A 20,884-nucleotide genomic window follows, 5' to 3' on the forward strand; every position below is an offset into this window, starting at 1 on the left:
TTTTCTGTAATGTGCATAGTATAACTGCCCCCAACCCTTTAGCTATCTTTAAGGTATGAAATACATTGTGAATTATACTTTGCATGTATGCTGAATATTCCTCCTTTTAAGATCAGCTGCAATTTTCTGCTGCACTTTCAAAATGATATAATATTATAAAGTTAACGTCAGTCACATGATTGGGAGAGTGTCATCCCCCATGCACCTAAAATCTAAATTCGTAACAACTGAAGCAGTGTTCCTTCCTTTCCACATGGTATCACTTTTCTCTCAATAGAATGTTGAAGAAGACCTCGGTGAAACTGATCATGCTCTTAATCTATCAAGGAACTTTTATGCCACAAATAAATGTTAGAGAGCATTTGTTGGCATATCGCACATATTCAATTGGAACACTATAGCCTTATAATTTCCTACTTTACCCTAAACCACTATCTGACAGTTAATACTCCCATTACTTAACATCTCTCTCTCTTCTAACTTCGTCACCTTGTGATCAAAGGGTCCCTGATTGGATGTCCGGTGGAGGGAAATAGTGACTTGGATCCCACTTTAAACTGTAGGTCCTGTCTCGATTAGCCTTACTGTGCATAAAGTGGACTGAAAACAACAACTATCTCTCTCTCAATTTGATTTGGTTTTATTTTACTTTGCTTTTCTGCCACTTTTGGCTAATTGCGAAGGTGGGTATGAGTGATGATATGATGAAGGGACACTCAGAATGAATACCCATGCCTTTAGAATCTGGGACCCCATGCTATGCTAACTACTCTGCCATAGAGGTCAGCCCTATCTCTCCTCACTCCCTCTCTATTTGGTAACCTCGTCACTTACAATACCCAAACACTTGATATACTCAAATGTAGAAAAGTAAATCAGTCAACTCAAATTCCCACACCTTGATCAGTGGACCCAGGAATGTGAAATTGTCAAATGTACACAAAAACTAAAGATTTGCCACCCACCCAAATGAAGTAACATGGAATGAATGGTGATGTCGAAGGGCATTAGCCAAATACACTTTTTAGTCAATCGAAAAGACATGCCCGGAAATTGTACTGCAATTCACTATATGCGAAGATCACCACAGGATGATTCAGAATTCCTATTACACACTTCTAGGGTTTGTAGAAGGGACTTAGTAGATCAAGTTTTGATAAGGAACTCATGTCTGGAAATGTACCGTTTTGGTACTACACTTACCTGCGTCACCACAAGAGCTGCTCAATGTGGCATCCCTGAAGTTTGTTGCAAACAGTGTAACTCTGAAGGATGTTTGCACACACACGCTCAAAAATACCTGGTGTGTGCTGAATCGTGTCTGCTGCAGCCAGAACTAGTGCAACCAGGTCTTCCTCTGACACTACAGGAGTCTCATAAACAAGACTCTTCATGTCACATGAAAAAGTCAAGAGGAGTTAGATCCGGCGATCGTGGTGGCCAAGGAGTTGGTCCACCGCAACCTATCCACCTGTAACAGCTCTTGTAGTGATGCAGGTAAAGTGGGAGATGTGAAATTATGTGATCTTGTCATCTGTGTAGTACCAAAATGGTACGTTTCCGGACATGGGTTCCTTGTCAAACCTTGATCTACCAAGTCCCCCTCTAAAAGCCCAAGAAGTGTGTAATAGGAATTCTGAGTCACCCTGTATAAGAGAGAAGTAAGACATAATGGGCAAGGAAAGTATTGTATAAGAGAGAAGTAAGACATAATGGGCAAGGAAAGTATGATTTTAAGTCAGTGGTGGATCCAGAAGTTAGTTTGGAGGGGCGAATTTCAGTAGTGCACCTTGCCCCGCCAAGAAACAACTCTAACCAAGTTGTATTTTGATGTACATAAACGCTATAACATTAACATACCATAAACAGGAACCGAGCTGACATGATATGAATGTTTTGCTAATATAGGGACCCAGATGGTTATATTGCTTATGTTAGTTATGTTGCTTATTGTTGTATGTATATTGACGATTACACACTGATCGGATCTTGCTTGAACCATCCAGCAGCTTCCAATGACCCAGGCATATGAGGATGGTTGGAATGCAGAGGATGAGGAACTGTATGGCCTAGTTGATGAGGCGGAAAAGTGCAGCATAATTAGTAATATCTCAATCTCAAATACACACACTACCAATATGAATTCTGAATTAAATTTTGGTCTACCTTGGCCCCAGAAAGGGATCAAAGGGAAAGACATTTTCCAGCAGTTAAGTGTGTCTCTCGAAGAGGCCTACAATGGAACTATGAAAAAGATATCAGTGCACAGGAACATCATATGTGAAAAATGCCAAGGTAAGTTGCACATATTTTAATAACTTATTCTGACTCTGAAGAACTATGGGCTGATGATGACTGTCCACACTCGAAAATTTCCCCTTTTTTTCCATTTAATAAACTGATTTCAGGGTTAATGTAGTATAAAATAATGATCCCTGTCACCGAGGGTTGGCTTCCGATGACTATTTCTTGTCTTGCCGCACTTTATGTATGCGCCATAACCTTTGACACGATCCCGCCGACTACACAAATAAAGTGGCAGTCTTCATTACTGATACACCAGCTAAATATGCTCCAACAATCTACCCTCTTTGCAAATCCGATAGGGTTCCCATTTTATAGCTTTACCTTGGAACCGTTGCACACGGAAGTTCGTACTGCACTGATTCAGGCACTACATGCAATGGGCAAACATGGGGGTAACCAGGGAACGGATTTATATGTAGTAAAAATGTGCTAAATACGTAAATACATATTTAGTTATTTTCACCAAAATATGGACTTAAAATTCTACATAAAATACATTACGCTTACATTGACATTAATTGTAAAACACAAAATGTGTTTTCATTTTCCGTTTCCAAAACAATGAATAACAAAATTTTGTTGTTAGTGTTCGAACATGAATTTCCTTCCGTTGTCTCTTAAGATCGATTTATATGGACTAAAACTGTATTCAATATCGAAGTGATAATGGGAGTATATTTCAAATTTGTCAGTTATTCGCAAGAAATTCACCCAACTCTTTTGCACACACGGGGACATGTAGTTATTGCATGCATATGGAGTATATATTTTGAGAAATATTCAGAAATACAGAAATAATATGTAAAAATAACTTATGTGCCAAAACCTAATATATGGACAAATATGGAAAATAAAAATGGAAATTTTCGAGTCCACATGCCATGATGCGCAAAGATAATACAAAACATAAAATAAATGATTTCAGCTTCAGATATAAATATGTATTTACATGTAAATCCGTTCCCTGCTGAAAACAAATGCCTATCGCAATGCATTTGACGGTTCAGTGCTGCCAACTCAGAACGAATTACCCTTTCCTTAGCAGTGTGTTTCCTTTAATCTTTCCACCCCCCTCCCCCCAAAGGGATTGTATATGTGAGTGGTCATGAAGGGCAAAGAGTAAAAGGGGAGGGTTTTGTTTACCAAGATATATATAAAATTGTAAGCTATGTCCATTTACTGGTTCCAGGTGTTGGTGGAACATTTCATCTGTGTCCAATGTGTGATGGAACGGGGATACAAATTCAAGTTCACGAAAGTGAGCCTGAGAATGGTGAGGAACTGCAGTGTGTGTGTCCTCAGTGTTGTGGCAGGAGAGAATGCATTACTTCCAGTGATTACTGTGAAACATGCTGGGGTAAAAAGGTATTTTGGAGAATAAAAAGACAAATAAATTTAGCTAGTTCATTGCTTGCAGCATTCAAAAACTGTAAACTTTAATAAAATAAATATTTACAAGACTATTTTTCATTTCCTTGTAATCAACGGGTCCTATACAGGTTTGATACAATGGTTCGGATCCCACTTTAAACTGTATGTCCATTCCCAATTAGCCTTTCAGTGCATAAAGTGGACTTGAAACAGCAATTTGTTTCCTTTGATAGTGTTAAAACATCAATTCATTTCCTTTGATAGAGGGCCTACCCGATGGCGCAGTGGTAGCGTCGTCGCCTTGCAATCAAGGGATTCCGGGTTCGATACCCGGTGGAGGCACAAGTGGTTCGGATCCCACTTTAAACTGTAGGTCCAGTCCCGATTAGCCTTACTGTGCATAAAGTGGACTTAAAACACCAAATCAAATCAAATCAAATTTCCTTTGATAGAGTTTTAAACACTTATTTCAAGTGTAAGATTGTTTTATGGGGAGTATGAGGGTAAACTTAGCATCAAAATTACCACATATTGGGCTTTTGTGATGTTTGGAAAAATGGGGTTGGGGGATAAATCACTGAATGTATGTTTTTAAATTTGATTTTTGTTATTTAGTGTCACTTTTGTTCCTCTTTTGGCTAATTGCGACGATGAAGATGAGTGATGATATGATGGGAATTCGTGAATTCACACCCATAACACCCAAGCCCCAGCTGGGATTCAAACCCGGAACCTCTGGTATCATAGTGTGCTGTGGTAACCACTCTGGCATTGAGGTTTGGCATATGTTAAAAAAAAAAAGGAAAAAAGAAGTATATTGCATTATCATTGTAAAAGAGAAATTAGTTTTATTATTTTCGAGATACAGTGGAGATGATTCTCATTGCAACTGCCAGCTTCCAATTTCTGCATATGGCTACTGCAAGCCCAATGGCAGCCACATGGGCTCCTAGTATGTCAACAGAATCTCACTAGAAACAGGGGTATGGACAATATCAACAACTAACACATCCAGTGTTGGCAATTGAACATTATCCATTGTCTACTGTTTTAAATTACAGTGCAGGGTTCTAATTTCATACACTAACTGAGCTTTGATTTTCAGTAACTTTTCAATGAGTTATCATTATTTAAGTTAATGCAACAATTTACTTAAGTTTAATTTAAGTTTTACCTGTTCCTTTGTTGTGGGAAATACTGTGATTGACTTTAATCAGGACCTATCCTCAACAAAGGTTTTCAATTTGATTCCAGGTGATTATAGATAGACAAGTCCTTGAAGTTCACGTGGAACAAGGAATGGCCAATGGACAGAAAATAGTTTTCAAAGGAGAAGGTGACCAAATGCCGGGTGCGGAAGCAGGAGATGTTGTTGTTTTATTGGATGAGAGGGAGCACGAAGTGTACAAGCAAGTATCAGGTTTCATTTCGTTACTGTAGTGTTATACGAACTACCTCATTTCAGACCATCTGTTTTCTGGAAAAGCAAATACTAAAGTATTTGTTCAATATATGCTTGTGTGGTTAGGTTAGACAAGTCAGGTTTGGTTCTCTTAGCATTAAAATAAAGGGTACTTTCTTTTGCTTTCCCAGAAAACAGACTGTCTGAAATGAGGTAGTCCGTATAATACTAAAGTACCTTTATTTCAACTTACACAATTTTTTAAGAAAGGTCTATTAAGTCATTAGCCCTTCATTAGGCACGTGGGGTACACGTGTTCCCTGTCGATATTCATTGCGAGATTGCAACACTGTGAACTACACTGCACGTGGGTGTTTTTGTTCTTTGTTTTAAGCTCTGCTGTGTTGTTCTGTTGTACTTCTAATCTACGTAATATAAAATTAACGTCAATCGCATTCTTGGGGGATTAAATACAGGGTGGGCACAAAGTTACTTTCCCCAATAAGTGAAGAAATCAAATATTTGGGGAAAGCGACTTTGTGCCCACTCTGTATTTTAAGAAAAATATCAAAGTGAGAAAGACAGAGCACACAGCAGATTCAGATGTTAAGTGTGTTAGTGAGGATGGGGAAGACACGTAGATATGTATTAGTGACGAAAGTAAATATGAAAGTGACTGCGTGACCAAAAGTAAACATGGCACTGCTTCGGTTGTTATGTATTTAGGCATGTGGACGACGACCGTCTCCAAAGCACGCAGCTGATGTTAACTTTATAATATTATGTCATTTAGAAAGTGCAGCAGAAAATTGCAGCTGACTTAGAAGAAAGGCAAAGAAAGAATGTTCAGCATGCATGCACAGTATAATTCACGATGCATTTCATACCTTAAAGATAGTTCAATGGTCGGGGGACAGGTACACCCCATGTGCATGTTACAGAAAATGACACATCTGTCATAGGATTAATAAGTACTATTTCTTTTATCTTCTAGTGTGGGTTTTTAAAATTAATTCATAATTAAGTGTAGGGTATTTTTGCACACAGTTAAAAAATTCAACCTCTAGTACGAGGGTTGTTCCGAAAGTTCATGGTCTGAGATCACTATTCAGGGTCCGAGTCAGTACAAGGGTTGGTGTGAGTTTCCTTTTCGAAATAGCGCACTTCACACTATACACCGATTCCAGCAATGCACTAGCTTCTCAAACACATGTTGCAGACTATTTTCTGAGAGTTGGTGTAAGGTAGGGGATGTGACCGAGAGCTTTCACTTCCTGGTCCATGCTAAACTTCCTTCCGCGTAACTCTTTCTTAAGTGTTGGAAACTACCAGAAATCGCAGGGTGCAAGGTCTGGGCTGTATGGAGGATGGTCTAGAGACTGCCCACCAATTTTCTCCAAAGCTGGCCTAGCTTGCCACCATGCCACATGTGGCTTAGCATTATCCAAGCAGTTCAGATATTATTATTATTATTATTATTATTATTATTATTATTATTATTTTTTTTTTTTAATTGCTTCCTTTGTGACATCTTGCTACACCAACATTCAGTTTAGCCGCCAATTCACGAATCGATAAATGTCTTATCTTCTTTCAAAAATATCCTGCTTTCACAATGTTCTCATCGTTCACGGATGTTGATGGATGCCCATTTCTTATCTTATCCTGCACATTGCATTTACCTTCCTTAAAATGCTTCCACCACTTGAAAATGGCCTATCTGCCCATTGCTTCATCACCGTAAGCTTCTTTGATCATCTCAAACGTTTCCTGGCCACTTTGCGTAACTTCACATAAAATTCAATAGCGATCCTTTGTCTGGTAATTATCGTTATATCATTCTCATCCACCATTGTAATACACTCTACAGTTCGACTTTTATAGCGAGCAAACAAACAACAGCTGCACGTTGGTTCACTCGTACATTAACAAAGCACACCACAGGCTATCGTCATGTGCAACAATCACAGCCTCGGCTTACACATAATCGGTTGTGTTGCCAATCCACAAACTTTCAGAATTTCCCTCTTACTTGTAACCTTCGGAATATTTTGCCTACATCAAGAAATTGTCAAAGTAACACACAAATATTTTTTTTGTTACAGCCAGTAGTTGGAAGTAACAGTTACTCTTGTTGAGGAATTCTAACTGTAACCAGCTACTTTCAAAACTAAGTAGCTGTAACTGTAAGACTTACTTTTCGCAATAAGTTTGTGACTTATCATAAAATATTAAACATACAGTCTTCTATTTTATTTTTGCAACAAGTATATCTGTTGCATCCATTGCAATAATATCTTAATTTATATTTTCCAGGCGTTCAGGAAATGACCTAATTATGAAATTGAATATTCAACTATCTGAAGCTTTGCATGGTTTCCGAAGGATGATTAAGGCATTAGATAATCGGGAGCTGGATATAACAATTGCCCCAGGTAGACATCAGTACATATTATGTGTAGAAATAGGACAGATTAATCAAATTCTATCTGAGTTTAAGTACAGCTTATATTTCATGCAAGTAATTTGCAATGTGTGGGGTTACAGAAAAGAATGAGCATTTAAAATATACTTACCAACAACCATATATAAATCCAGTCCCACACCATGAATGAGTTTTGCTAATTTGTTTTCCACCATGTGGTGATGAAGATGAGTGATGTGAAATTGATGAAGGAACACTCACAAAGAATATCCATGCCCAGACTGGGATTTAAACCTGGGATCCCTGTTAACCACCCTGCTTTGGAGATCAGCTATAATATTATTTGTAAGATGTCTGTGGCTACATGGATCATTAATCAAGATTTAAGTTGACGGGAATAAGTTTATCCTTAGAAAAAGAAACTGTACTTAAGCATTTACCTCACAAAAGCAAAGTATATGAATTGCACTTTTATTCCATAAAAGCAATAACAAATTGGCAGAATTTTACAGTACATTTATTTATAGAAATATTGGCTCAGTAAAGCCATCAGCAATTTTACCATTAAACTTATTTACTTGTATCGGCTCATACAAGTCGAGGGTCTAGTCTAAGTTCTCTCATCCCTAAGGTTAATGCCGCAAACATTTGAATTTACATCAAAAGATTATTTAGTTTCTCATGGTATTCAGAATTTGTATTTAAAATGTTACAAAAAGCAACTTAGCATCAACATTCTTTGCAGGGGAGATCACAAAATATGAGGATGTGAAATGTATCCCAAATGAAGGAATGCCAGTTTATAACAACCCTTCTGAAAGAGGTGTTCTTCTAATCCAGCTGCTGGTCAACTTTCCATCCAACCCCCTTCCACAAGATGCATACTACTTGTCTGCACGGTAAGTAAATCATGGTTGAACAGAAAGTAAGGTGTAATGAGCAAGGTATATTGTTGAGCACAGTACTTTACTGTAATTCTTTGATAAATGGCTCAAATGACAAAGTTCCCACTGACCTGGTAAATGTGGTAAAGTCAGGAAAATCAATTTATGAGTGAAAAAGTCAGGAATTTTGAAAATACAGCTAAAATTTAGAAAAGGCTGGGGGAAAATAGTTTTTTTTTTTATATTTGCCACAATTTGGGAATCAAAAAAAAATTGTGCTATTTCCTTCAACCACCTTCTTGTATTTTTATGTAAAAATATTTCTATAGTTTTTTGTGCATTTATTTATAACAATGTTGAATGAAGTGTTCTTGGGTTACCAGCCAACAGCAGATGTCGCGTGCACACTGTTGCAGATACTCTCGTGTCCTCTGCTCCTCAGCCGAACAAACAGGCCGAGGTAGCAAGAGGCAGAGGTCACTCACCCTTCCAGAAGGGTGCAGCGAGCTAGCTGTGGCAACTGGGATCGCTCATTCGCAGACTTCAATGGTTCTCGCACACACACCCCCATATTGTCGTTTGTTGCAAGCCCGCGAAGCAATCTTTGTAAGGCCTCGTGGAGTATAGCTTCCAATATTTCGAGCGCAAACATTGCTCTCATCATCAGGGAATATCACATGATGAGAGCAATGTATGCACTCGAAACGTTGGAAGCTAACGCCAATTTAACCTGGTGGTAACCCAAGAACACTTGTTCGAATCACGTCGCCAGGAAAGCTGCAATTCCTGTTTTAAACTTTATTCTCTTAAAGTGCAGTGTAACACTCAAAATTTAATTATTAAGACTACAGAATGGTCTGGAAGTTTATTGTCAAGAAAGCTTGAAACTCAAGGAATTTGTGTTGCCAGAATGAGTTCAAGCCCTGTATGTAGACGTGGACTGGAAATTTATTAGTGATCACACCAGTGCCTAAAGGGGAATGGCGATAGATACAATCCAGACCATATTGGCACATACAAGGCTGACCTTTCCTCTTCCCACGGTGTCTTGGACTTTACCATGTGATGTACAGGATGCCCACAATTAAATTTGCCCTCTGGAGCATGTTTGAAGCAACAGATTGCCTCTGAATATTGGTATAAAGGCTATGGAGACCATGGGGAAGTGAATGCTGACTAAATAAATAGTTCCAATTTTCACCACCAGGAGCAAATGTGGTGCTTAGAATTAAAGTTCCCATACTCGGAGCTCTCTGGAGCTTGGTCAAAGCAATGGATCATTGCTAGGGAGACCATGGGAAAGCGAATTCTGACCAAAAAAATAAAATAATTCAAATTTTTGCCACCAGGTTGAAATGTGGTGCTAAAGTAACCACCAGTAATTTGAGTTTATGTCTACAGCAGTGTTCAGTATGCACCCTGTCAACATAAATGATCCGTTGGAAGCATAAAGCAGTGTAATCAATGGTCAGACAAAGCATTTTGTAACGGCCAGCTGGGGTTTGAAGTCTCCCAAGCCAACCCTTAGGGTAACATAGCGCAGATGGTTGGAGGTTTTTGCTGTAAGAGAACATATTACGTACTTTGGTAGAGCCTTAATTCTAAAGTGGTGATAGCTGTAGGGCTTAGACACAATGAAACATCTAAGAAATAATAACAATAGTTTATAAATATAAAAGAGCGTAATTGATATGATGGGAGGAATTCTATACCTAAGTGTTAAAGGTAGGAATCACTTGTTACCAGGCAACCAAGAAAGTTCATGCGGTTTTAGTACAAAGAAGAAAAGGTCCAAAACAAATGTGTTTACCTTATATTTATTCTGCAAAATATCCACCATCTGCTTCTACAACCTTCTCCCATCTTTGTACAAGCCTGTAGATGCCATGTTTGAAAAAGTCTTTGTGTAGGGCCGCAAAAAACTGCACCACCACGTTTTCAACCCCCTCGCGAGTTTGGAAATGTCGATTGCGCATATGGTTGTCCATAGACAAAAAAGATGGTAGTCTGATGGAGCGATGTCGGGTGAATACACTGGATGTGGCAGAAGTTTCCAGCCGAGAGAAGAAATCACCTCCAGGGTCATCTTTGCTGTATGCGGTTTAGCGTTGTCTTGGTGGAAAAGAACACGCTTCCTATTCAATAATGCAGGTTGTTTTTTTGCAAGCTGTTCGGCCACTCTTTGCAATTGCGCGGAGTACACCTCTTTGTTGATGGTTTTACCACTTTCCAAGAACTCATAATGCACAATCCCAGCTGTAGTCCACCAGACACACAGCAGCACCTTCCGCTGATGAAGAGCAGGTTTTGCAGTTAAAGGTATGGTGTCATTTGACGATAGCCAATGGTATGAGCGTTTCTTGTTATCGTACATTACCCACTTTTCATCACACGTCAAAATGCGGTCCAAAATTGGACAGTTGTTGTTCCTAGTGAGCAAGGAAGCGCAAATGTTCAGTCGTTGGAATTGGTTCGCAGCAGTCATCTCGTTCGGTACCCACTTACTCAGTTTCCATGATTTGCCAAGCTCATGCAAGTGCACACAAATTGTTTCTGCACTTACCGCAAATCGTTGAGCAAGTTCTTGACACGTTTGACTTGAATCCTCTTCAATTGCTGCCTTCAGTTGGTCCACATCGAGAGATTTCGGTCTGCCCGATCGAGGTTTGTCTGCCAGTGTCTCATCGCCACTCGAGAAGGTCTGAAACCACTTTTGCGCTGTCCGTTCACTAATTGTACCTTCTCCAAACGCTGCACATATTTTTCTTGCTGCTTCCGCTCCTTTTGTGCCCAATTTGAACTCATACAGTAAACACGCCCTGATTACTGCATTCGACACAGCCATGGTTCACTGCGAATACTTGTTCCCCAACTATCGACTGCGACCTGTTATCTACGTTAGCCGACGTGCCAAGGAATGAGCTTTCCGCCAATCACACATACATGTACCCCTGGCGGCTGAACTGCGTACTACCCCACGAAAACTATGGGCAGTTGTAAAAACCGCATGAACTTTCTTGGTTACCTGGTAGAAAGAGATACAAGAATGGCAATAGTTATAAGTTGTAGAGCAGGTCCATCTTCCATCAGCCTGTTGGCAGCCTGGACACAGTTGGGTGGTTAGCCATCTAGGTGTGGAGAATGGCAGCACCTTGGGTACACCTCAGATCTATTACACGACTTCCACACACCTAGTCTTGCGACTAGGGTATTTATGCGTCGGGTGTGGCCTTAATAACCTTGTTCAGGACTACTGTACTAATCTTGCATCAGCATAGGTATTTTTAGTCGTCGAGGCTGAGGTCAGTCTCAGGAAGTCTGGTTTCAATGTTGGGCAATCGTATCAGGTGGCCTTGACATTGAGCGATCAGGGCTGCAGAGAGTGACATCACTCTCAGTAACAGCTGAGCTCACGGCCACAGGGGGTCACATCGCTCATGAGAACAGCTGGAGCAACCTTCGGTAGAGACCACAGCTTCCTGTCGTTACCGACTTTACTGTGGGAAGGCTATAGAATGCATGTGAACAGTGGCGACTTTCGATGATGCAATCCACAGTGCTTCCTGTTGTGAACTTCACCTAGCTAAGGTGACTAAGTTCACTGGATCTGTGTACATGCAAAATGTGCATGTTACAATTTTCCATGATGAAGTTCACTGTGCACCAAATTCCAGCACCACACTTCGACCTGGTGGTGAAAATTATAACTATTTTTTTACTCATCAGTTTTAGTTTCCCCACAGTTTACATAACCCTCTATACCACGTTTCAGCCCAATCTGTTGCTTCAGATGGGCTCTTGAGTAGTGCAACTTTATTTGTGACCACCCAGTACATGCACAACAACATTGTGCAGTCAGTGCAGAGCAGACAGTTGGTGGTGTAAATTGGAGCAGTGTTGAAAATTGAAACTGAGGGGCCATACCAAAAAGGAGTGCTACTAGGGACTAGTAGAGGCCTGTACCATACAGTACAGTAAAAAAATGCATGGATGCCTTCAAGCAGGAACATAAAAATGTGCACAACAATCCTACGCATGGGCGACCCGCCATTACATATGAACAAGTGGAACGGTTTCCTTGCAGGCGGTTGATCGGCACTGAACATTTAGGCCAAGTTTTGTCAGGTTTACTACATTTCAGATCTCATTTTTCTTCATTGTGCGCGCTTTTTCAAAGCAATTGTTCCCCAATGCAGACCCCTTTGCACATAGAGGTCCGAGCTGTAGCCACCTCTTTAAACAAAAGAATGATTTTATGATTAAATGACAGCTACTTGAAATTTGATTATTTCATGTAAAAAATCGTGAATATTTAAATAAATCACTGATGGATTCATATGGTACATTTCCAATGCAATACTTATATCTTACTATTCTGTAAAACTTTATCTTGTTGATTGATTGAACTTGTGTTTTAAGTCCTTTATGTACAGTAAGGCTAATCAGGATTGGATTTACAGTTTAAAGTGAGATCTGAACCACTATGTGCCTCCGCCAGGTATCAAACCTAGGACCCCTTGATTACAAGGTGATGAACCACTGAGCCATCAGGAAGGCTCCTTTAACTTGTTACAAGGTTCAAATATTGGTATCATTACTGGTGAGAATCGGTAAGGATATAAAAAAATACACTTTCAAATTATTATGTACTACAACCTAACTAAACAATTTGGATTTTTTCTAAAGCAAGCAATAAACACTTTTCCTTTTTCTTTTTTCTTCAGGAAAGAATCATCGGAGGTGCCTCACATTAACCAGAGAAAGATAAAACAAGGTATTTAAAAACTTCTGGACCTTTAATATAACTTCTTAAAAGTTAAATTATAAGTTGAGATACAAGCCCTTTTGTTTTTAAATATACCCCCAAAATTAAGTTATTGTTTTTGTTATTTCTGTTACTTTTGGTAGTCTGATGTGAATACTTGTATTACTTACTGTGAAACTTGCAATTTTTTGTTATGGATATTTGCTAATCCCATAATGATAACTGTGAAGGATTTTTTTTTTTATGAAATGCTTAACATTTGTATCAGATCAGTATAATTTCTCATCAATCGAACTATTTTCTACAAAACTCAAGTAGATTGATATGGTAAAATTCCAGCGGAGACCAATTCGCTTGCTATGCAAAGGCAACCATTAGGCTTTGTGGTGCTTGGCCTTGTTGAGGGTGCCACCAGTTCCACAAAATGAAACGAAAAATTTGGCAATGCAGAATACCACAAAAATTTCCCCTCATCACGGCAACTGGACCTAGCCGATTGGCCCAGCAGATCATGTGACCCTCCCTGACTTTCGATGGAAAAGATAAAAATAGAATTTTGAAGATTGTTCTTTCAGCGAACAGGCTTTAGTAGTGCCTATTCTACAATACTGAAATAAAGGCACACCTGATGCGAAATTGTTACTCTTCGCCTCAAGCACGTCTTGAGAAATGAAAGTGATAAGCACGAGTTAGGTCAAATCTAAAATCAACATCAATTCCCTATTAATCAACATGGCACTTTGCCAGAAAGATGAATGACTGCATAGTGTGGGGAAACAAATTACAGGAAGGTTTATTTAGAAATGTTTAAGAAGTTAATTTTTTATTTGGAGAATTGCAATTGAATGTGTATCTGCAGATTGATGATAATCACAACTTTTCTCTGTAGAAACACCTCCAGAAGTGGAAGAAACAAAGGGCCCAGTTGAAGCTGCAAATTTTCTTTTACGCCTGCTAGATACAGCTGTAAGCATTGGAAATACGATGGGTATGTTAATTTTGCTTAGCAGTAACATGTATATTCATGTATATTGAGCCGAATTCAGTGTGCGACTGTACCGTGCTGCGCAACGCATCGCCGTGAAATTGCCACAAGGCAAGCAACAGTATCTCGTTAGTCTCGGGAAGTTCATGACGTCGTGCATCGTAGAAATGTGTAAAGTGCGTAATTTTCGTGTAGGTTGTTCCACTGTGATTCGTATTATACGGAAATATGAGGCACAGATTCCTGGACCCATCCACACCTACGAGAGTAGCTAGAAACCAGCTGCCCGTGAAGAGGACCCCACCGCTACTGCGTGTTGACCTCCGAAAATCCCCCCACACAGCGTGCGATGGCCAGCAAATGCCGCACATCGCAGGCGACAATCAACCGTGCCATTCACAGGGATGTACGCCTCAAGGTCGTTTGCAAGAGCAGTGTGCATGCCCTGAAACCATGTCATGTGGCTGAGCGAAAAGGAACTGCAGGAGGCTGTATGAACGTCATCTAGCGGGTGATCGGTGGAAGTTTGTTGTGACCCTTGATGAGGCGTGGATTTACCTTAAAAACTATGGTAAAGTTCGTGCCATTACATACAGACCTGTTGAAGCCAAGGGCTGCAGTGCGCAGAGAGCTTCCCAAAAGTAGGGTTACCAGACGTCCGGATTTTTCCGGACATGTCCTACATTTTAGCCTTATGCCCGGCATCCTGGAGGAATTTGAAAAATATCATAAATGTCCTACATTTTGAGCCTCACATAATATTAATTAGGAAAATAAGTAACAGAAAAAAGTCATACAAATTACAGGTCTATGGACTGTGCTTCTAAACTCAATAGCGAAATTTTTTTTGATTCAGTCATCGCACAAAAAGAATAAAGTTTGTACTGCTATTAAACAAACGGGAAAATGGAATCAATTAATAAACAAAGTCTTGGGACCACTTTCTGATAATGTCACCGTTCAATGCCCGAGAATTTTTTGCCTTAGGGTTTATACTGATGGAACAAGGTGTTGCCCATTCTTATTCAATATTCAATATAATTTGATTGTAAAGCAGGGGCATAGAGAACAAAGTTATTCAGGGTATCTGCCAGTCAAGTCATGGAAGTCAAGAAAAAGTAAAAAATCAACAAGTAGGTCAAGAAGTCACTAAAAAGGCAATAAATTATTCTTGTGGTCACGAATTTTTGCTATTGATTTGTTGATTTAGTTTATTTTACTTCACTTTTTTCTGTTCCATTCGCTACACGAAGATGAGGATGAATAATGGTAAGATAAGATGGATGAATGGATAGTCATAAACATATAGGGACAACTGACACAAACCCCACATAAGATTATACTGGCTGCGAGTCCAGATGCCAAAGCCTCGCTTGTCTGCCAAACACAGTTCAGGATGCATTAATACGAAATAGCAGATCTAATTCTCTTCTAAAATTCAGCTTCAGTTTCCATCTCAACTGGCCCTTTGGTAGGGATTTTCATGAAATAAATATTTATTTTCGTTAATTACTAATTTCCAACTTTACCTAAGTAGGATCGAAAAGTCCAGAAAAAGTCAAGATTTCTGCATGTATTATTTTGGTAGACACCCTGTTATTGAACTAAAAACTACCCAAGATGAAACCATTTTTAAATTACAGTAATTGCTGATTATTTGTTTGCCATTATAGGTCATAATTCAAATGTTGAGAGAGTACTTTCATTACCATCAGCACAACAGACTCAAGAGAGAATTATTTTTCATAAACTCTGTAAAATGTTTGATATTGGTCCCAATAATTTCAATGAGTTTGACTGTCCACTCTAACATCAATATATAGTTTGACTAAAACTGAAATTTTGATAAAAATTGTCTGCTCTGAGAACTACCACTTAAATCAAGTAGTAAGAGGTGCATTGATTAGTATGATTGCAAGTTTTGAAATTTTGCATTTAAACATTCATTGGGAAATATTTTTTTTAAAAACTGCAGTGTCATTTTTCAACTACTCCCTAACGTGTTCTATAGGAATATGTATTATTTATTGAGAATGTGTTCGTGTCCTACATTTTGACTTAATGTCCTACATTTTGGGGCAGCATGTCCTACATTTCCCTTACAGCAATCTGGTAACCCTACGTAAAAGGGTTCATGATTGTGGCCAGTTTCTCATACAGGGGCAAACTGCGTCTCCGAAAGTTGGACCAAAACGTCAAAATCAGACTCATGTCCTGACTGAATTGTACCAGTATGAAATCCCAGCATTGTACAGACAAGATGTGAACCAGGCCCGACCCTGTGGCCGAATGGTTAGCACATCGCGCTGCGACGCCAAGGGTCCCGGATTCGAATCCCGGTCGGGCTTGGTTGTTTGTGAATGTCCTTTCATCAATTTCATCATTTCATCACTCATCCCCATCTTCGCAAATTAGCCAAGAGGCACAAAACGCGAAGTAAAATAAACTAAATCAAATCAAAATCAAAAAGATGTGAACCAGGTTGAACTGCACCAAGACAAGGCATCCAGCCACCCGGCGAAAACATCGCTGGAATTCTATCGCCGTATGGAACAGGAAACTGGAATTTCTGCAATTCCCTTCTCTGACATCCCTGTCAAGAGTCCAGATGCCAGCCCAATGGACTATTGTGCTTTTGGACTCCTCAAGTGACGCCTGTCCCATCAAGTCCGCACCGTCTCCGGCCTGTGGAAAGCATGTAACAAGGAGTGGGATGAAATACCCACGGTACGGCTGCAACGCAGTCTTCTGCAATGAAAACTCCGATGCTGTGCAATAGTCAATACTGGTGGCCTGCAGATTGAACACAACCGGTGGTGGAAACATGGCCTTTCCTAGGTACATGGCACATTCGAATTCGGCTCAGTATAAATTAATAGACCTCTGTATTTACATGTATTCATAATATTCTGAGAATGTGTAAATGGGACTGTCCGTATTTGGCTGGTACGAAACTAAATTATTTTTAATAAGACACTGAAAAAGTATGCAATATGTAAGTATTTTCTTTTTAATATACATATATTATTGCAAAAATCTTATCTCCTTTATTTATTTCTTCTTTTAATCATTACCCATGGTACAGCTGCAGTCTTCTGCAATGAAAACTCCAATACTGTGCAATAGTCAGTAGTGGTGGCCTGCATATTGAACACAACCAAGTGGCCGCGGTGGCTCAGTCGGTAACGCGTCTGACTACCATGCTAAAGGTCCCGGGTTCGATCCCCAGCCGGTTCAAATCCGGGAACTTTTCTAATGATGGAAGCGGCCCCGGCGCCCACCCAGCATCGAATAACATGGGTACCTGGGGGGTAAAGGCGGTCAGGGGTGTGATGCTGATCACATCACCCCCACTCACGACTGGATCAAGAAAGTGTGGGGCGTTACCCCCACACCCCCTATATGCCTTCATGGCATGGTGCTATGCACAGGGGAGCACTTTATTTTTTTTTTATTTTTTTTTACTTGACGTAGAAATTTCAGCAAAAAATGCAGGCTCGACTAGGACTCGAACTTGGAACTCTCATGCTATTTCTCTACCAACTAAGCCAGCTCTGGTTTTAGCCTGATTTTTTGTTTCCACTTCAGAATATCCATCGTATCATTATATAAGTGCCAGGTTTATGCAAAATATATAGAAGCCTACGAGAAATTTTCATGTGATTTTGTTTTTTGTTGCAGCACAAAAACGCAAGAAGGATTCAAATTCTTTGAGCAATGAGTCTTCCGGTGAATCAGATGGAAAAAGAACAAAGAAGGCTAAATTAAGGTAATGCATTAACGACAGTCCAAAGTATGCATGCTCTACAGAGGCAAGTATTGAAATTTTAGTACAGGGGCATCCACAAAATAAGTTCTGTTTGATTTGATTTATTTTACTTCGCTTCTTGTGCTACTTTTGGCTAATTTGCGAAGATGGGGATGAGTGATGATATGATGAAATTGATGAATAGACATCACAAACGTCCATGCCCAAGCCAGGATTCGAACGCGGGACCCCTGGCGTCGCAGCGCGATGTGCTAACCACTCCGCCACGGGGGCCGACAAGTTCTGTTTGACAATTACAAAATGAAATGAAACAAAAAACTTTATTGCACACTGAAGTACATACCTCGGACATTTTGTAATTGGCAAACAGAACATTTTCTGAATGACCTCCGTTATTATTACAACATTGAAGTATCAACACCCCTATAGCCCAGTCGTCGCCCATCCTAGTACGTGTCTGAACTGATAAAAAGATTATCAGAATCAGTGTGATTATTGGTGGTTATCAGCTCAGCTCTAATTTTAATCCCTGCAGTTAAAGTTACAATTAAATCCAGTCTAAAGTTTAAATATCAACTTTTGTTTCTTCTTGTGCTGAAATTTCAGTATACTGAGGGTGACACGTAACATAATTTTACTCCAGCAAGAAGAGTGGCGAATCAGACATGAGCGAGGGTGAAATACAGGATGATGGGAGTCTCACATCTTCCAGTCAAAGGATTAAAATCAATCCTGAAGAGATTCCGAAGGACCCTGAAAATAAGCTGTATCGCCCAGTAGGGAGGTGGGAGTCTAAACCTGCAGACGAGAGCCGCAAGAACTGGAAGAGTGTCAGCAAAGTAGGCGAAGATGGAAGGCATTTGCGAGGGAGAGGAGTATTTGTAAGTCTGTACTGGTTTACTTCATTTCTTTTGTTCTTAATATGCAGTTCAACATGTTAATCATGCATGAATTTCTAGTACTTGTTTCTTTGGAAGTAACATTAAGGAGAAAAGTCCCAGACTGTGGTGTGTGGTCTAAGGCATCATTCTTTGGGCTCTGGCTGTGTGCAGGTTCGAGTCTCCCAGGGGAAGCGTAACAACTATTCTCCCGAGATTTTGGCCTGCGTATGGGATCAGTGGCCATCCACCATCATGAGGAAATTGGGGAGATACGAATGAGTAACTTAACCCAGTCATGAAAATCTACAAGGACTGGAGGTTCATCGTTCTGACCACAAGTCAGTCCATAACTGGTTGCATGATCACTCATGTGGGAGTGAGGCTGGCAGTTGGTAGGTAGGCTTGGAGGTAGGTTATTAATATGTAAAGGGTTTTGTCACATTACCTTGATACTAGGGGAGAATTTGATTTGACGGTAGAGAACAGGAAAACGTGTTTATCCTGCCAGGATTGTGCAAATGTGTAAGTTGAGGGAAGAGGTGGAGGTAGGTTTGGTTCAGAAAGTTATTGTGTGGCCTTATTCAGGCCAGGCAGTGTAGTTGCACTCATGGCTGATATGTAGACCCAACTTTTCCAGCATTTTCATACTGAGGTTGAGATATATTATGGTATGGACAGCAAGAAAGTTCAGATTTTGGGTGGAGGAGTACTCTCATTCTCCGCCTCAGTGGCTGTACATTTTAAGGTGCCGTGCTTTGGACTCAGACTGCGGGATGGCATGGGTTCGAGTCCTCCTGGGTTTTCAGCCTGTGTATAAGATCGGTGGCAACCCATCATCGTGAGGAAATTGGGGTGCTACAAGTGAGTACCGTAACCGGGTCTGCAAAATCTATAACGGCTGAGGGTTCGACATACTGATCCCATGTCACCCCATTACCGGTTGAAGATCCACACCTCTAGGTAGGATTTTGGGAAGGAGATAGGCCAAGACCCTTCCAGGGCTGTCGAGCCACAGATTATTATTATTGGTACTCTCATTACACGTTTGTGCAAAATTAATTTTATTCTCCATAAAAAGGGTTCATACACACCAATGAGATTTCGACTGGTATTAAAAAAGTAAGAGGTCGACCCAACCCGTGGCAAATGGCCTTGAAAGGGAAGCGACATTATATTTGTTCCTCGATGAGGATATCCAAAATGTGCAAAAAAAAAAAAATAGCCAAAACAAAAAAAGACCAACGATATCCAAAATACAAGGCAATTGCAATAATGCAACATCAAGATATACTGTAAAATAATTAGAATCAATAAACAAAAGTTCTTATGTATTAATCTGTACAAAAAAAAATTTGCACGGGAATGTCTAAAAAAAAGGGGGGTAAATCTATCGTCCGTAAAAAAAAGGGGAGGGGGGGCTCCAAAATTAACACAAAAAAAATTGTTAAGCACCAACAATGTATGGCCACAAGGGAATTTATTGAACAAGAAAAGTTATGAATCGGAATGTTGGTATCACCAATACTACCAAAAATAGTAGTGTGAGGAAGGGAAAAAAATTTTGTGATATTTCTTGTATATAAATTAATAAAACCTGCTCTGATACCAGGAACTTTGTAACGTGTTGGTCGCGTACTAGAAAAAGGGGCAATAAAGCCTTATGGGAAGCGTGAAGGAACAGGTCCGGGATCAATTAATGTACGCGCTTTAAATTAAGCAACAACCAACAGTTACAAGTCGCAAGTTGTTGAGGTTATTGGCCAGCGTTTATCACCGCCACCTCAGTCTCAAAGGAGAACCAATGATAAGACTATGTCCAAAGAACAAAGAAAAATATAATCTTCCGTTCTGGTCTCGCCTTTAAATCAATCAAAATAAATTTATAGGTAATGGCGTTCACAAAATATCGTGGAAAATTTCACTCAGGTTTGACAGTTCTTTAAAGTATCCTGCAATACAAAAAATACACACTAACTATTTACAAAAATCCACGGGATCAATACTACTCAATGAAGTTCATAACTTCCTTTCTTACCAATAGCAACTTCGCAGCTTCACTTTCTTATGTGGAAGGTTCGTGAACAAAATGTATAGA

General features: G+C 39.8%; 1 protein-coding gene across 1 annotated transcript in view; it reads left to right on the top strand.

Moving 5' to 3' along the window:
* The window catches only part of LOC146004338 (uncharacterized), a 39,676-nt gene that overhangs the window by 7,557 nt on the left and 11,235 nt on the right, over positions 1–20,884 (top strand). Inside the window, exons 2-10 of the mRNA XM_083143472.1 lie at positions 2,007–2,295; positions 3,497–3,672; positions 4,933–5,087; positions 7,397–7,515; positions 8,251–8,404; positions 13,114–13,163; positions 14,044–14,142; positions 17,821–17,908; positions 18,552–18,789. Coding sequence (XP_082999598.1) covers positions 2,016–2,295; positions 3,497–3,672; positions 4,933–5,087; positions 7,397–7,515; positions 8,251–8,404; positions 13,114–13,163; positions 14,044–14,142; positions 17,821–17,908; positions 18,552–18,789 — 1,359 coding nt within the window. The 5' untranslated portion in view covers positions 2,007–2,015. The remainder of the gene's footprint in view (positions 1–2,006; positions 2,296–3,496; positions 3,673–4,932; positions 5,088–7,396; positions 7,516–8,250; positions 8,405–13,113; positions 13,164–14,043; positions 14,143–17,820; positions 17,909–18,551; positions 18,790–20,884) is intronic.

This window comes from Lepisma saccharinum, chromosome 1 (assembly GCF_977018435.1).
Source record: "Lepisma saccharinum chromosome 1, izLepSacc3.1, whole genome shotgun sequence".
Taxonomy (NCBI): domain Eukaryota; kingdom Metazoa; phylum Arthropoda; class Insecta; order Zygentoma; family Lepismatidae; genus Lepisma; species Lepisma saccharinum.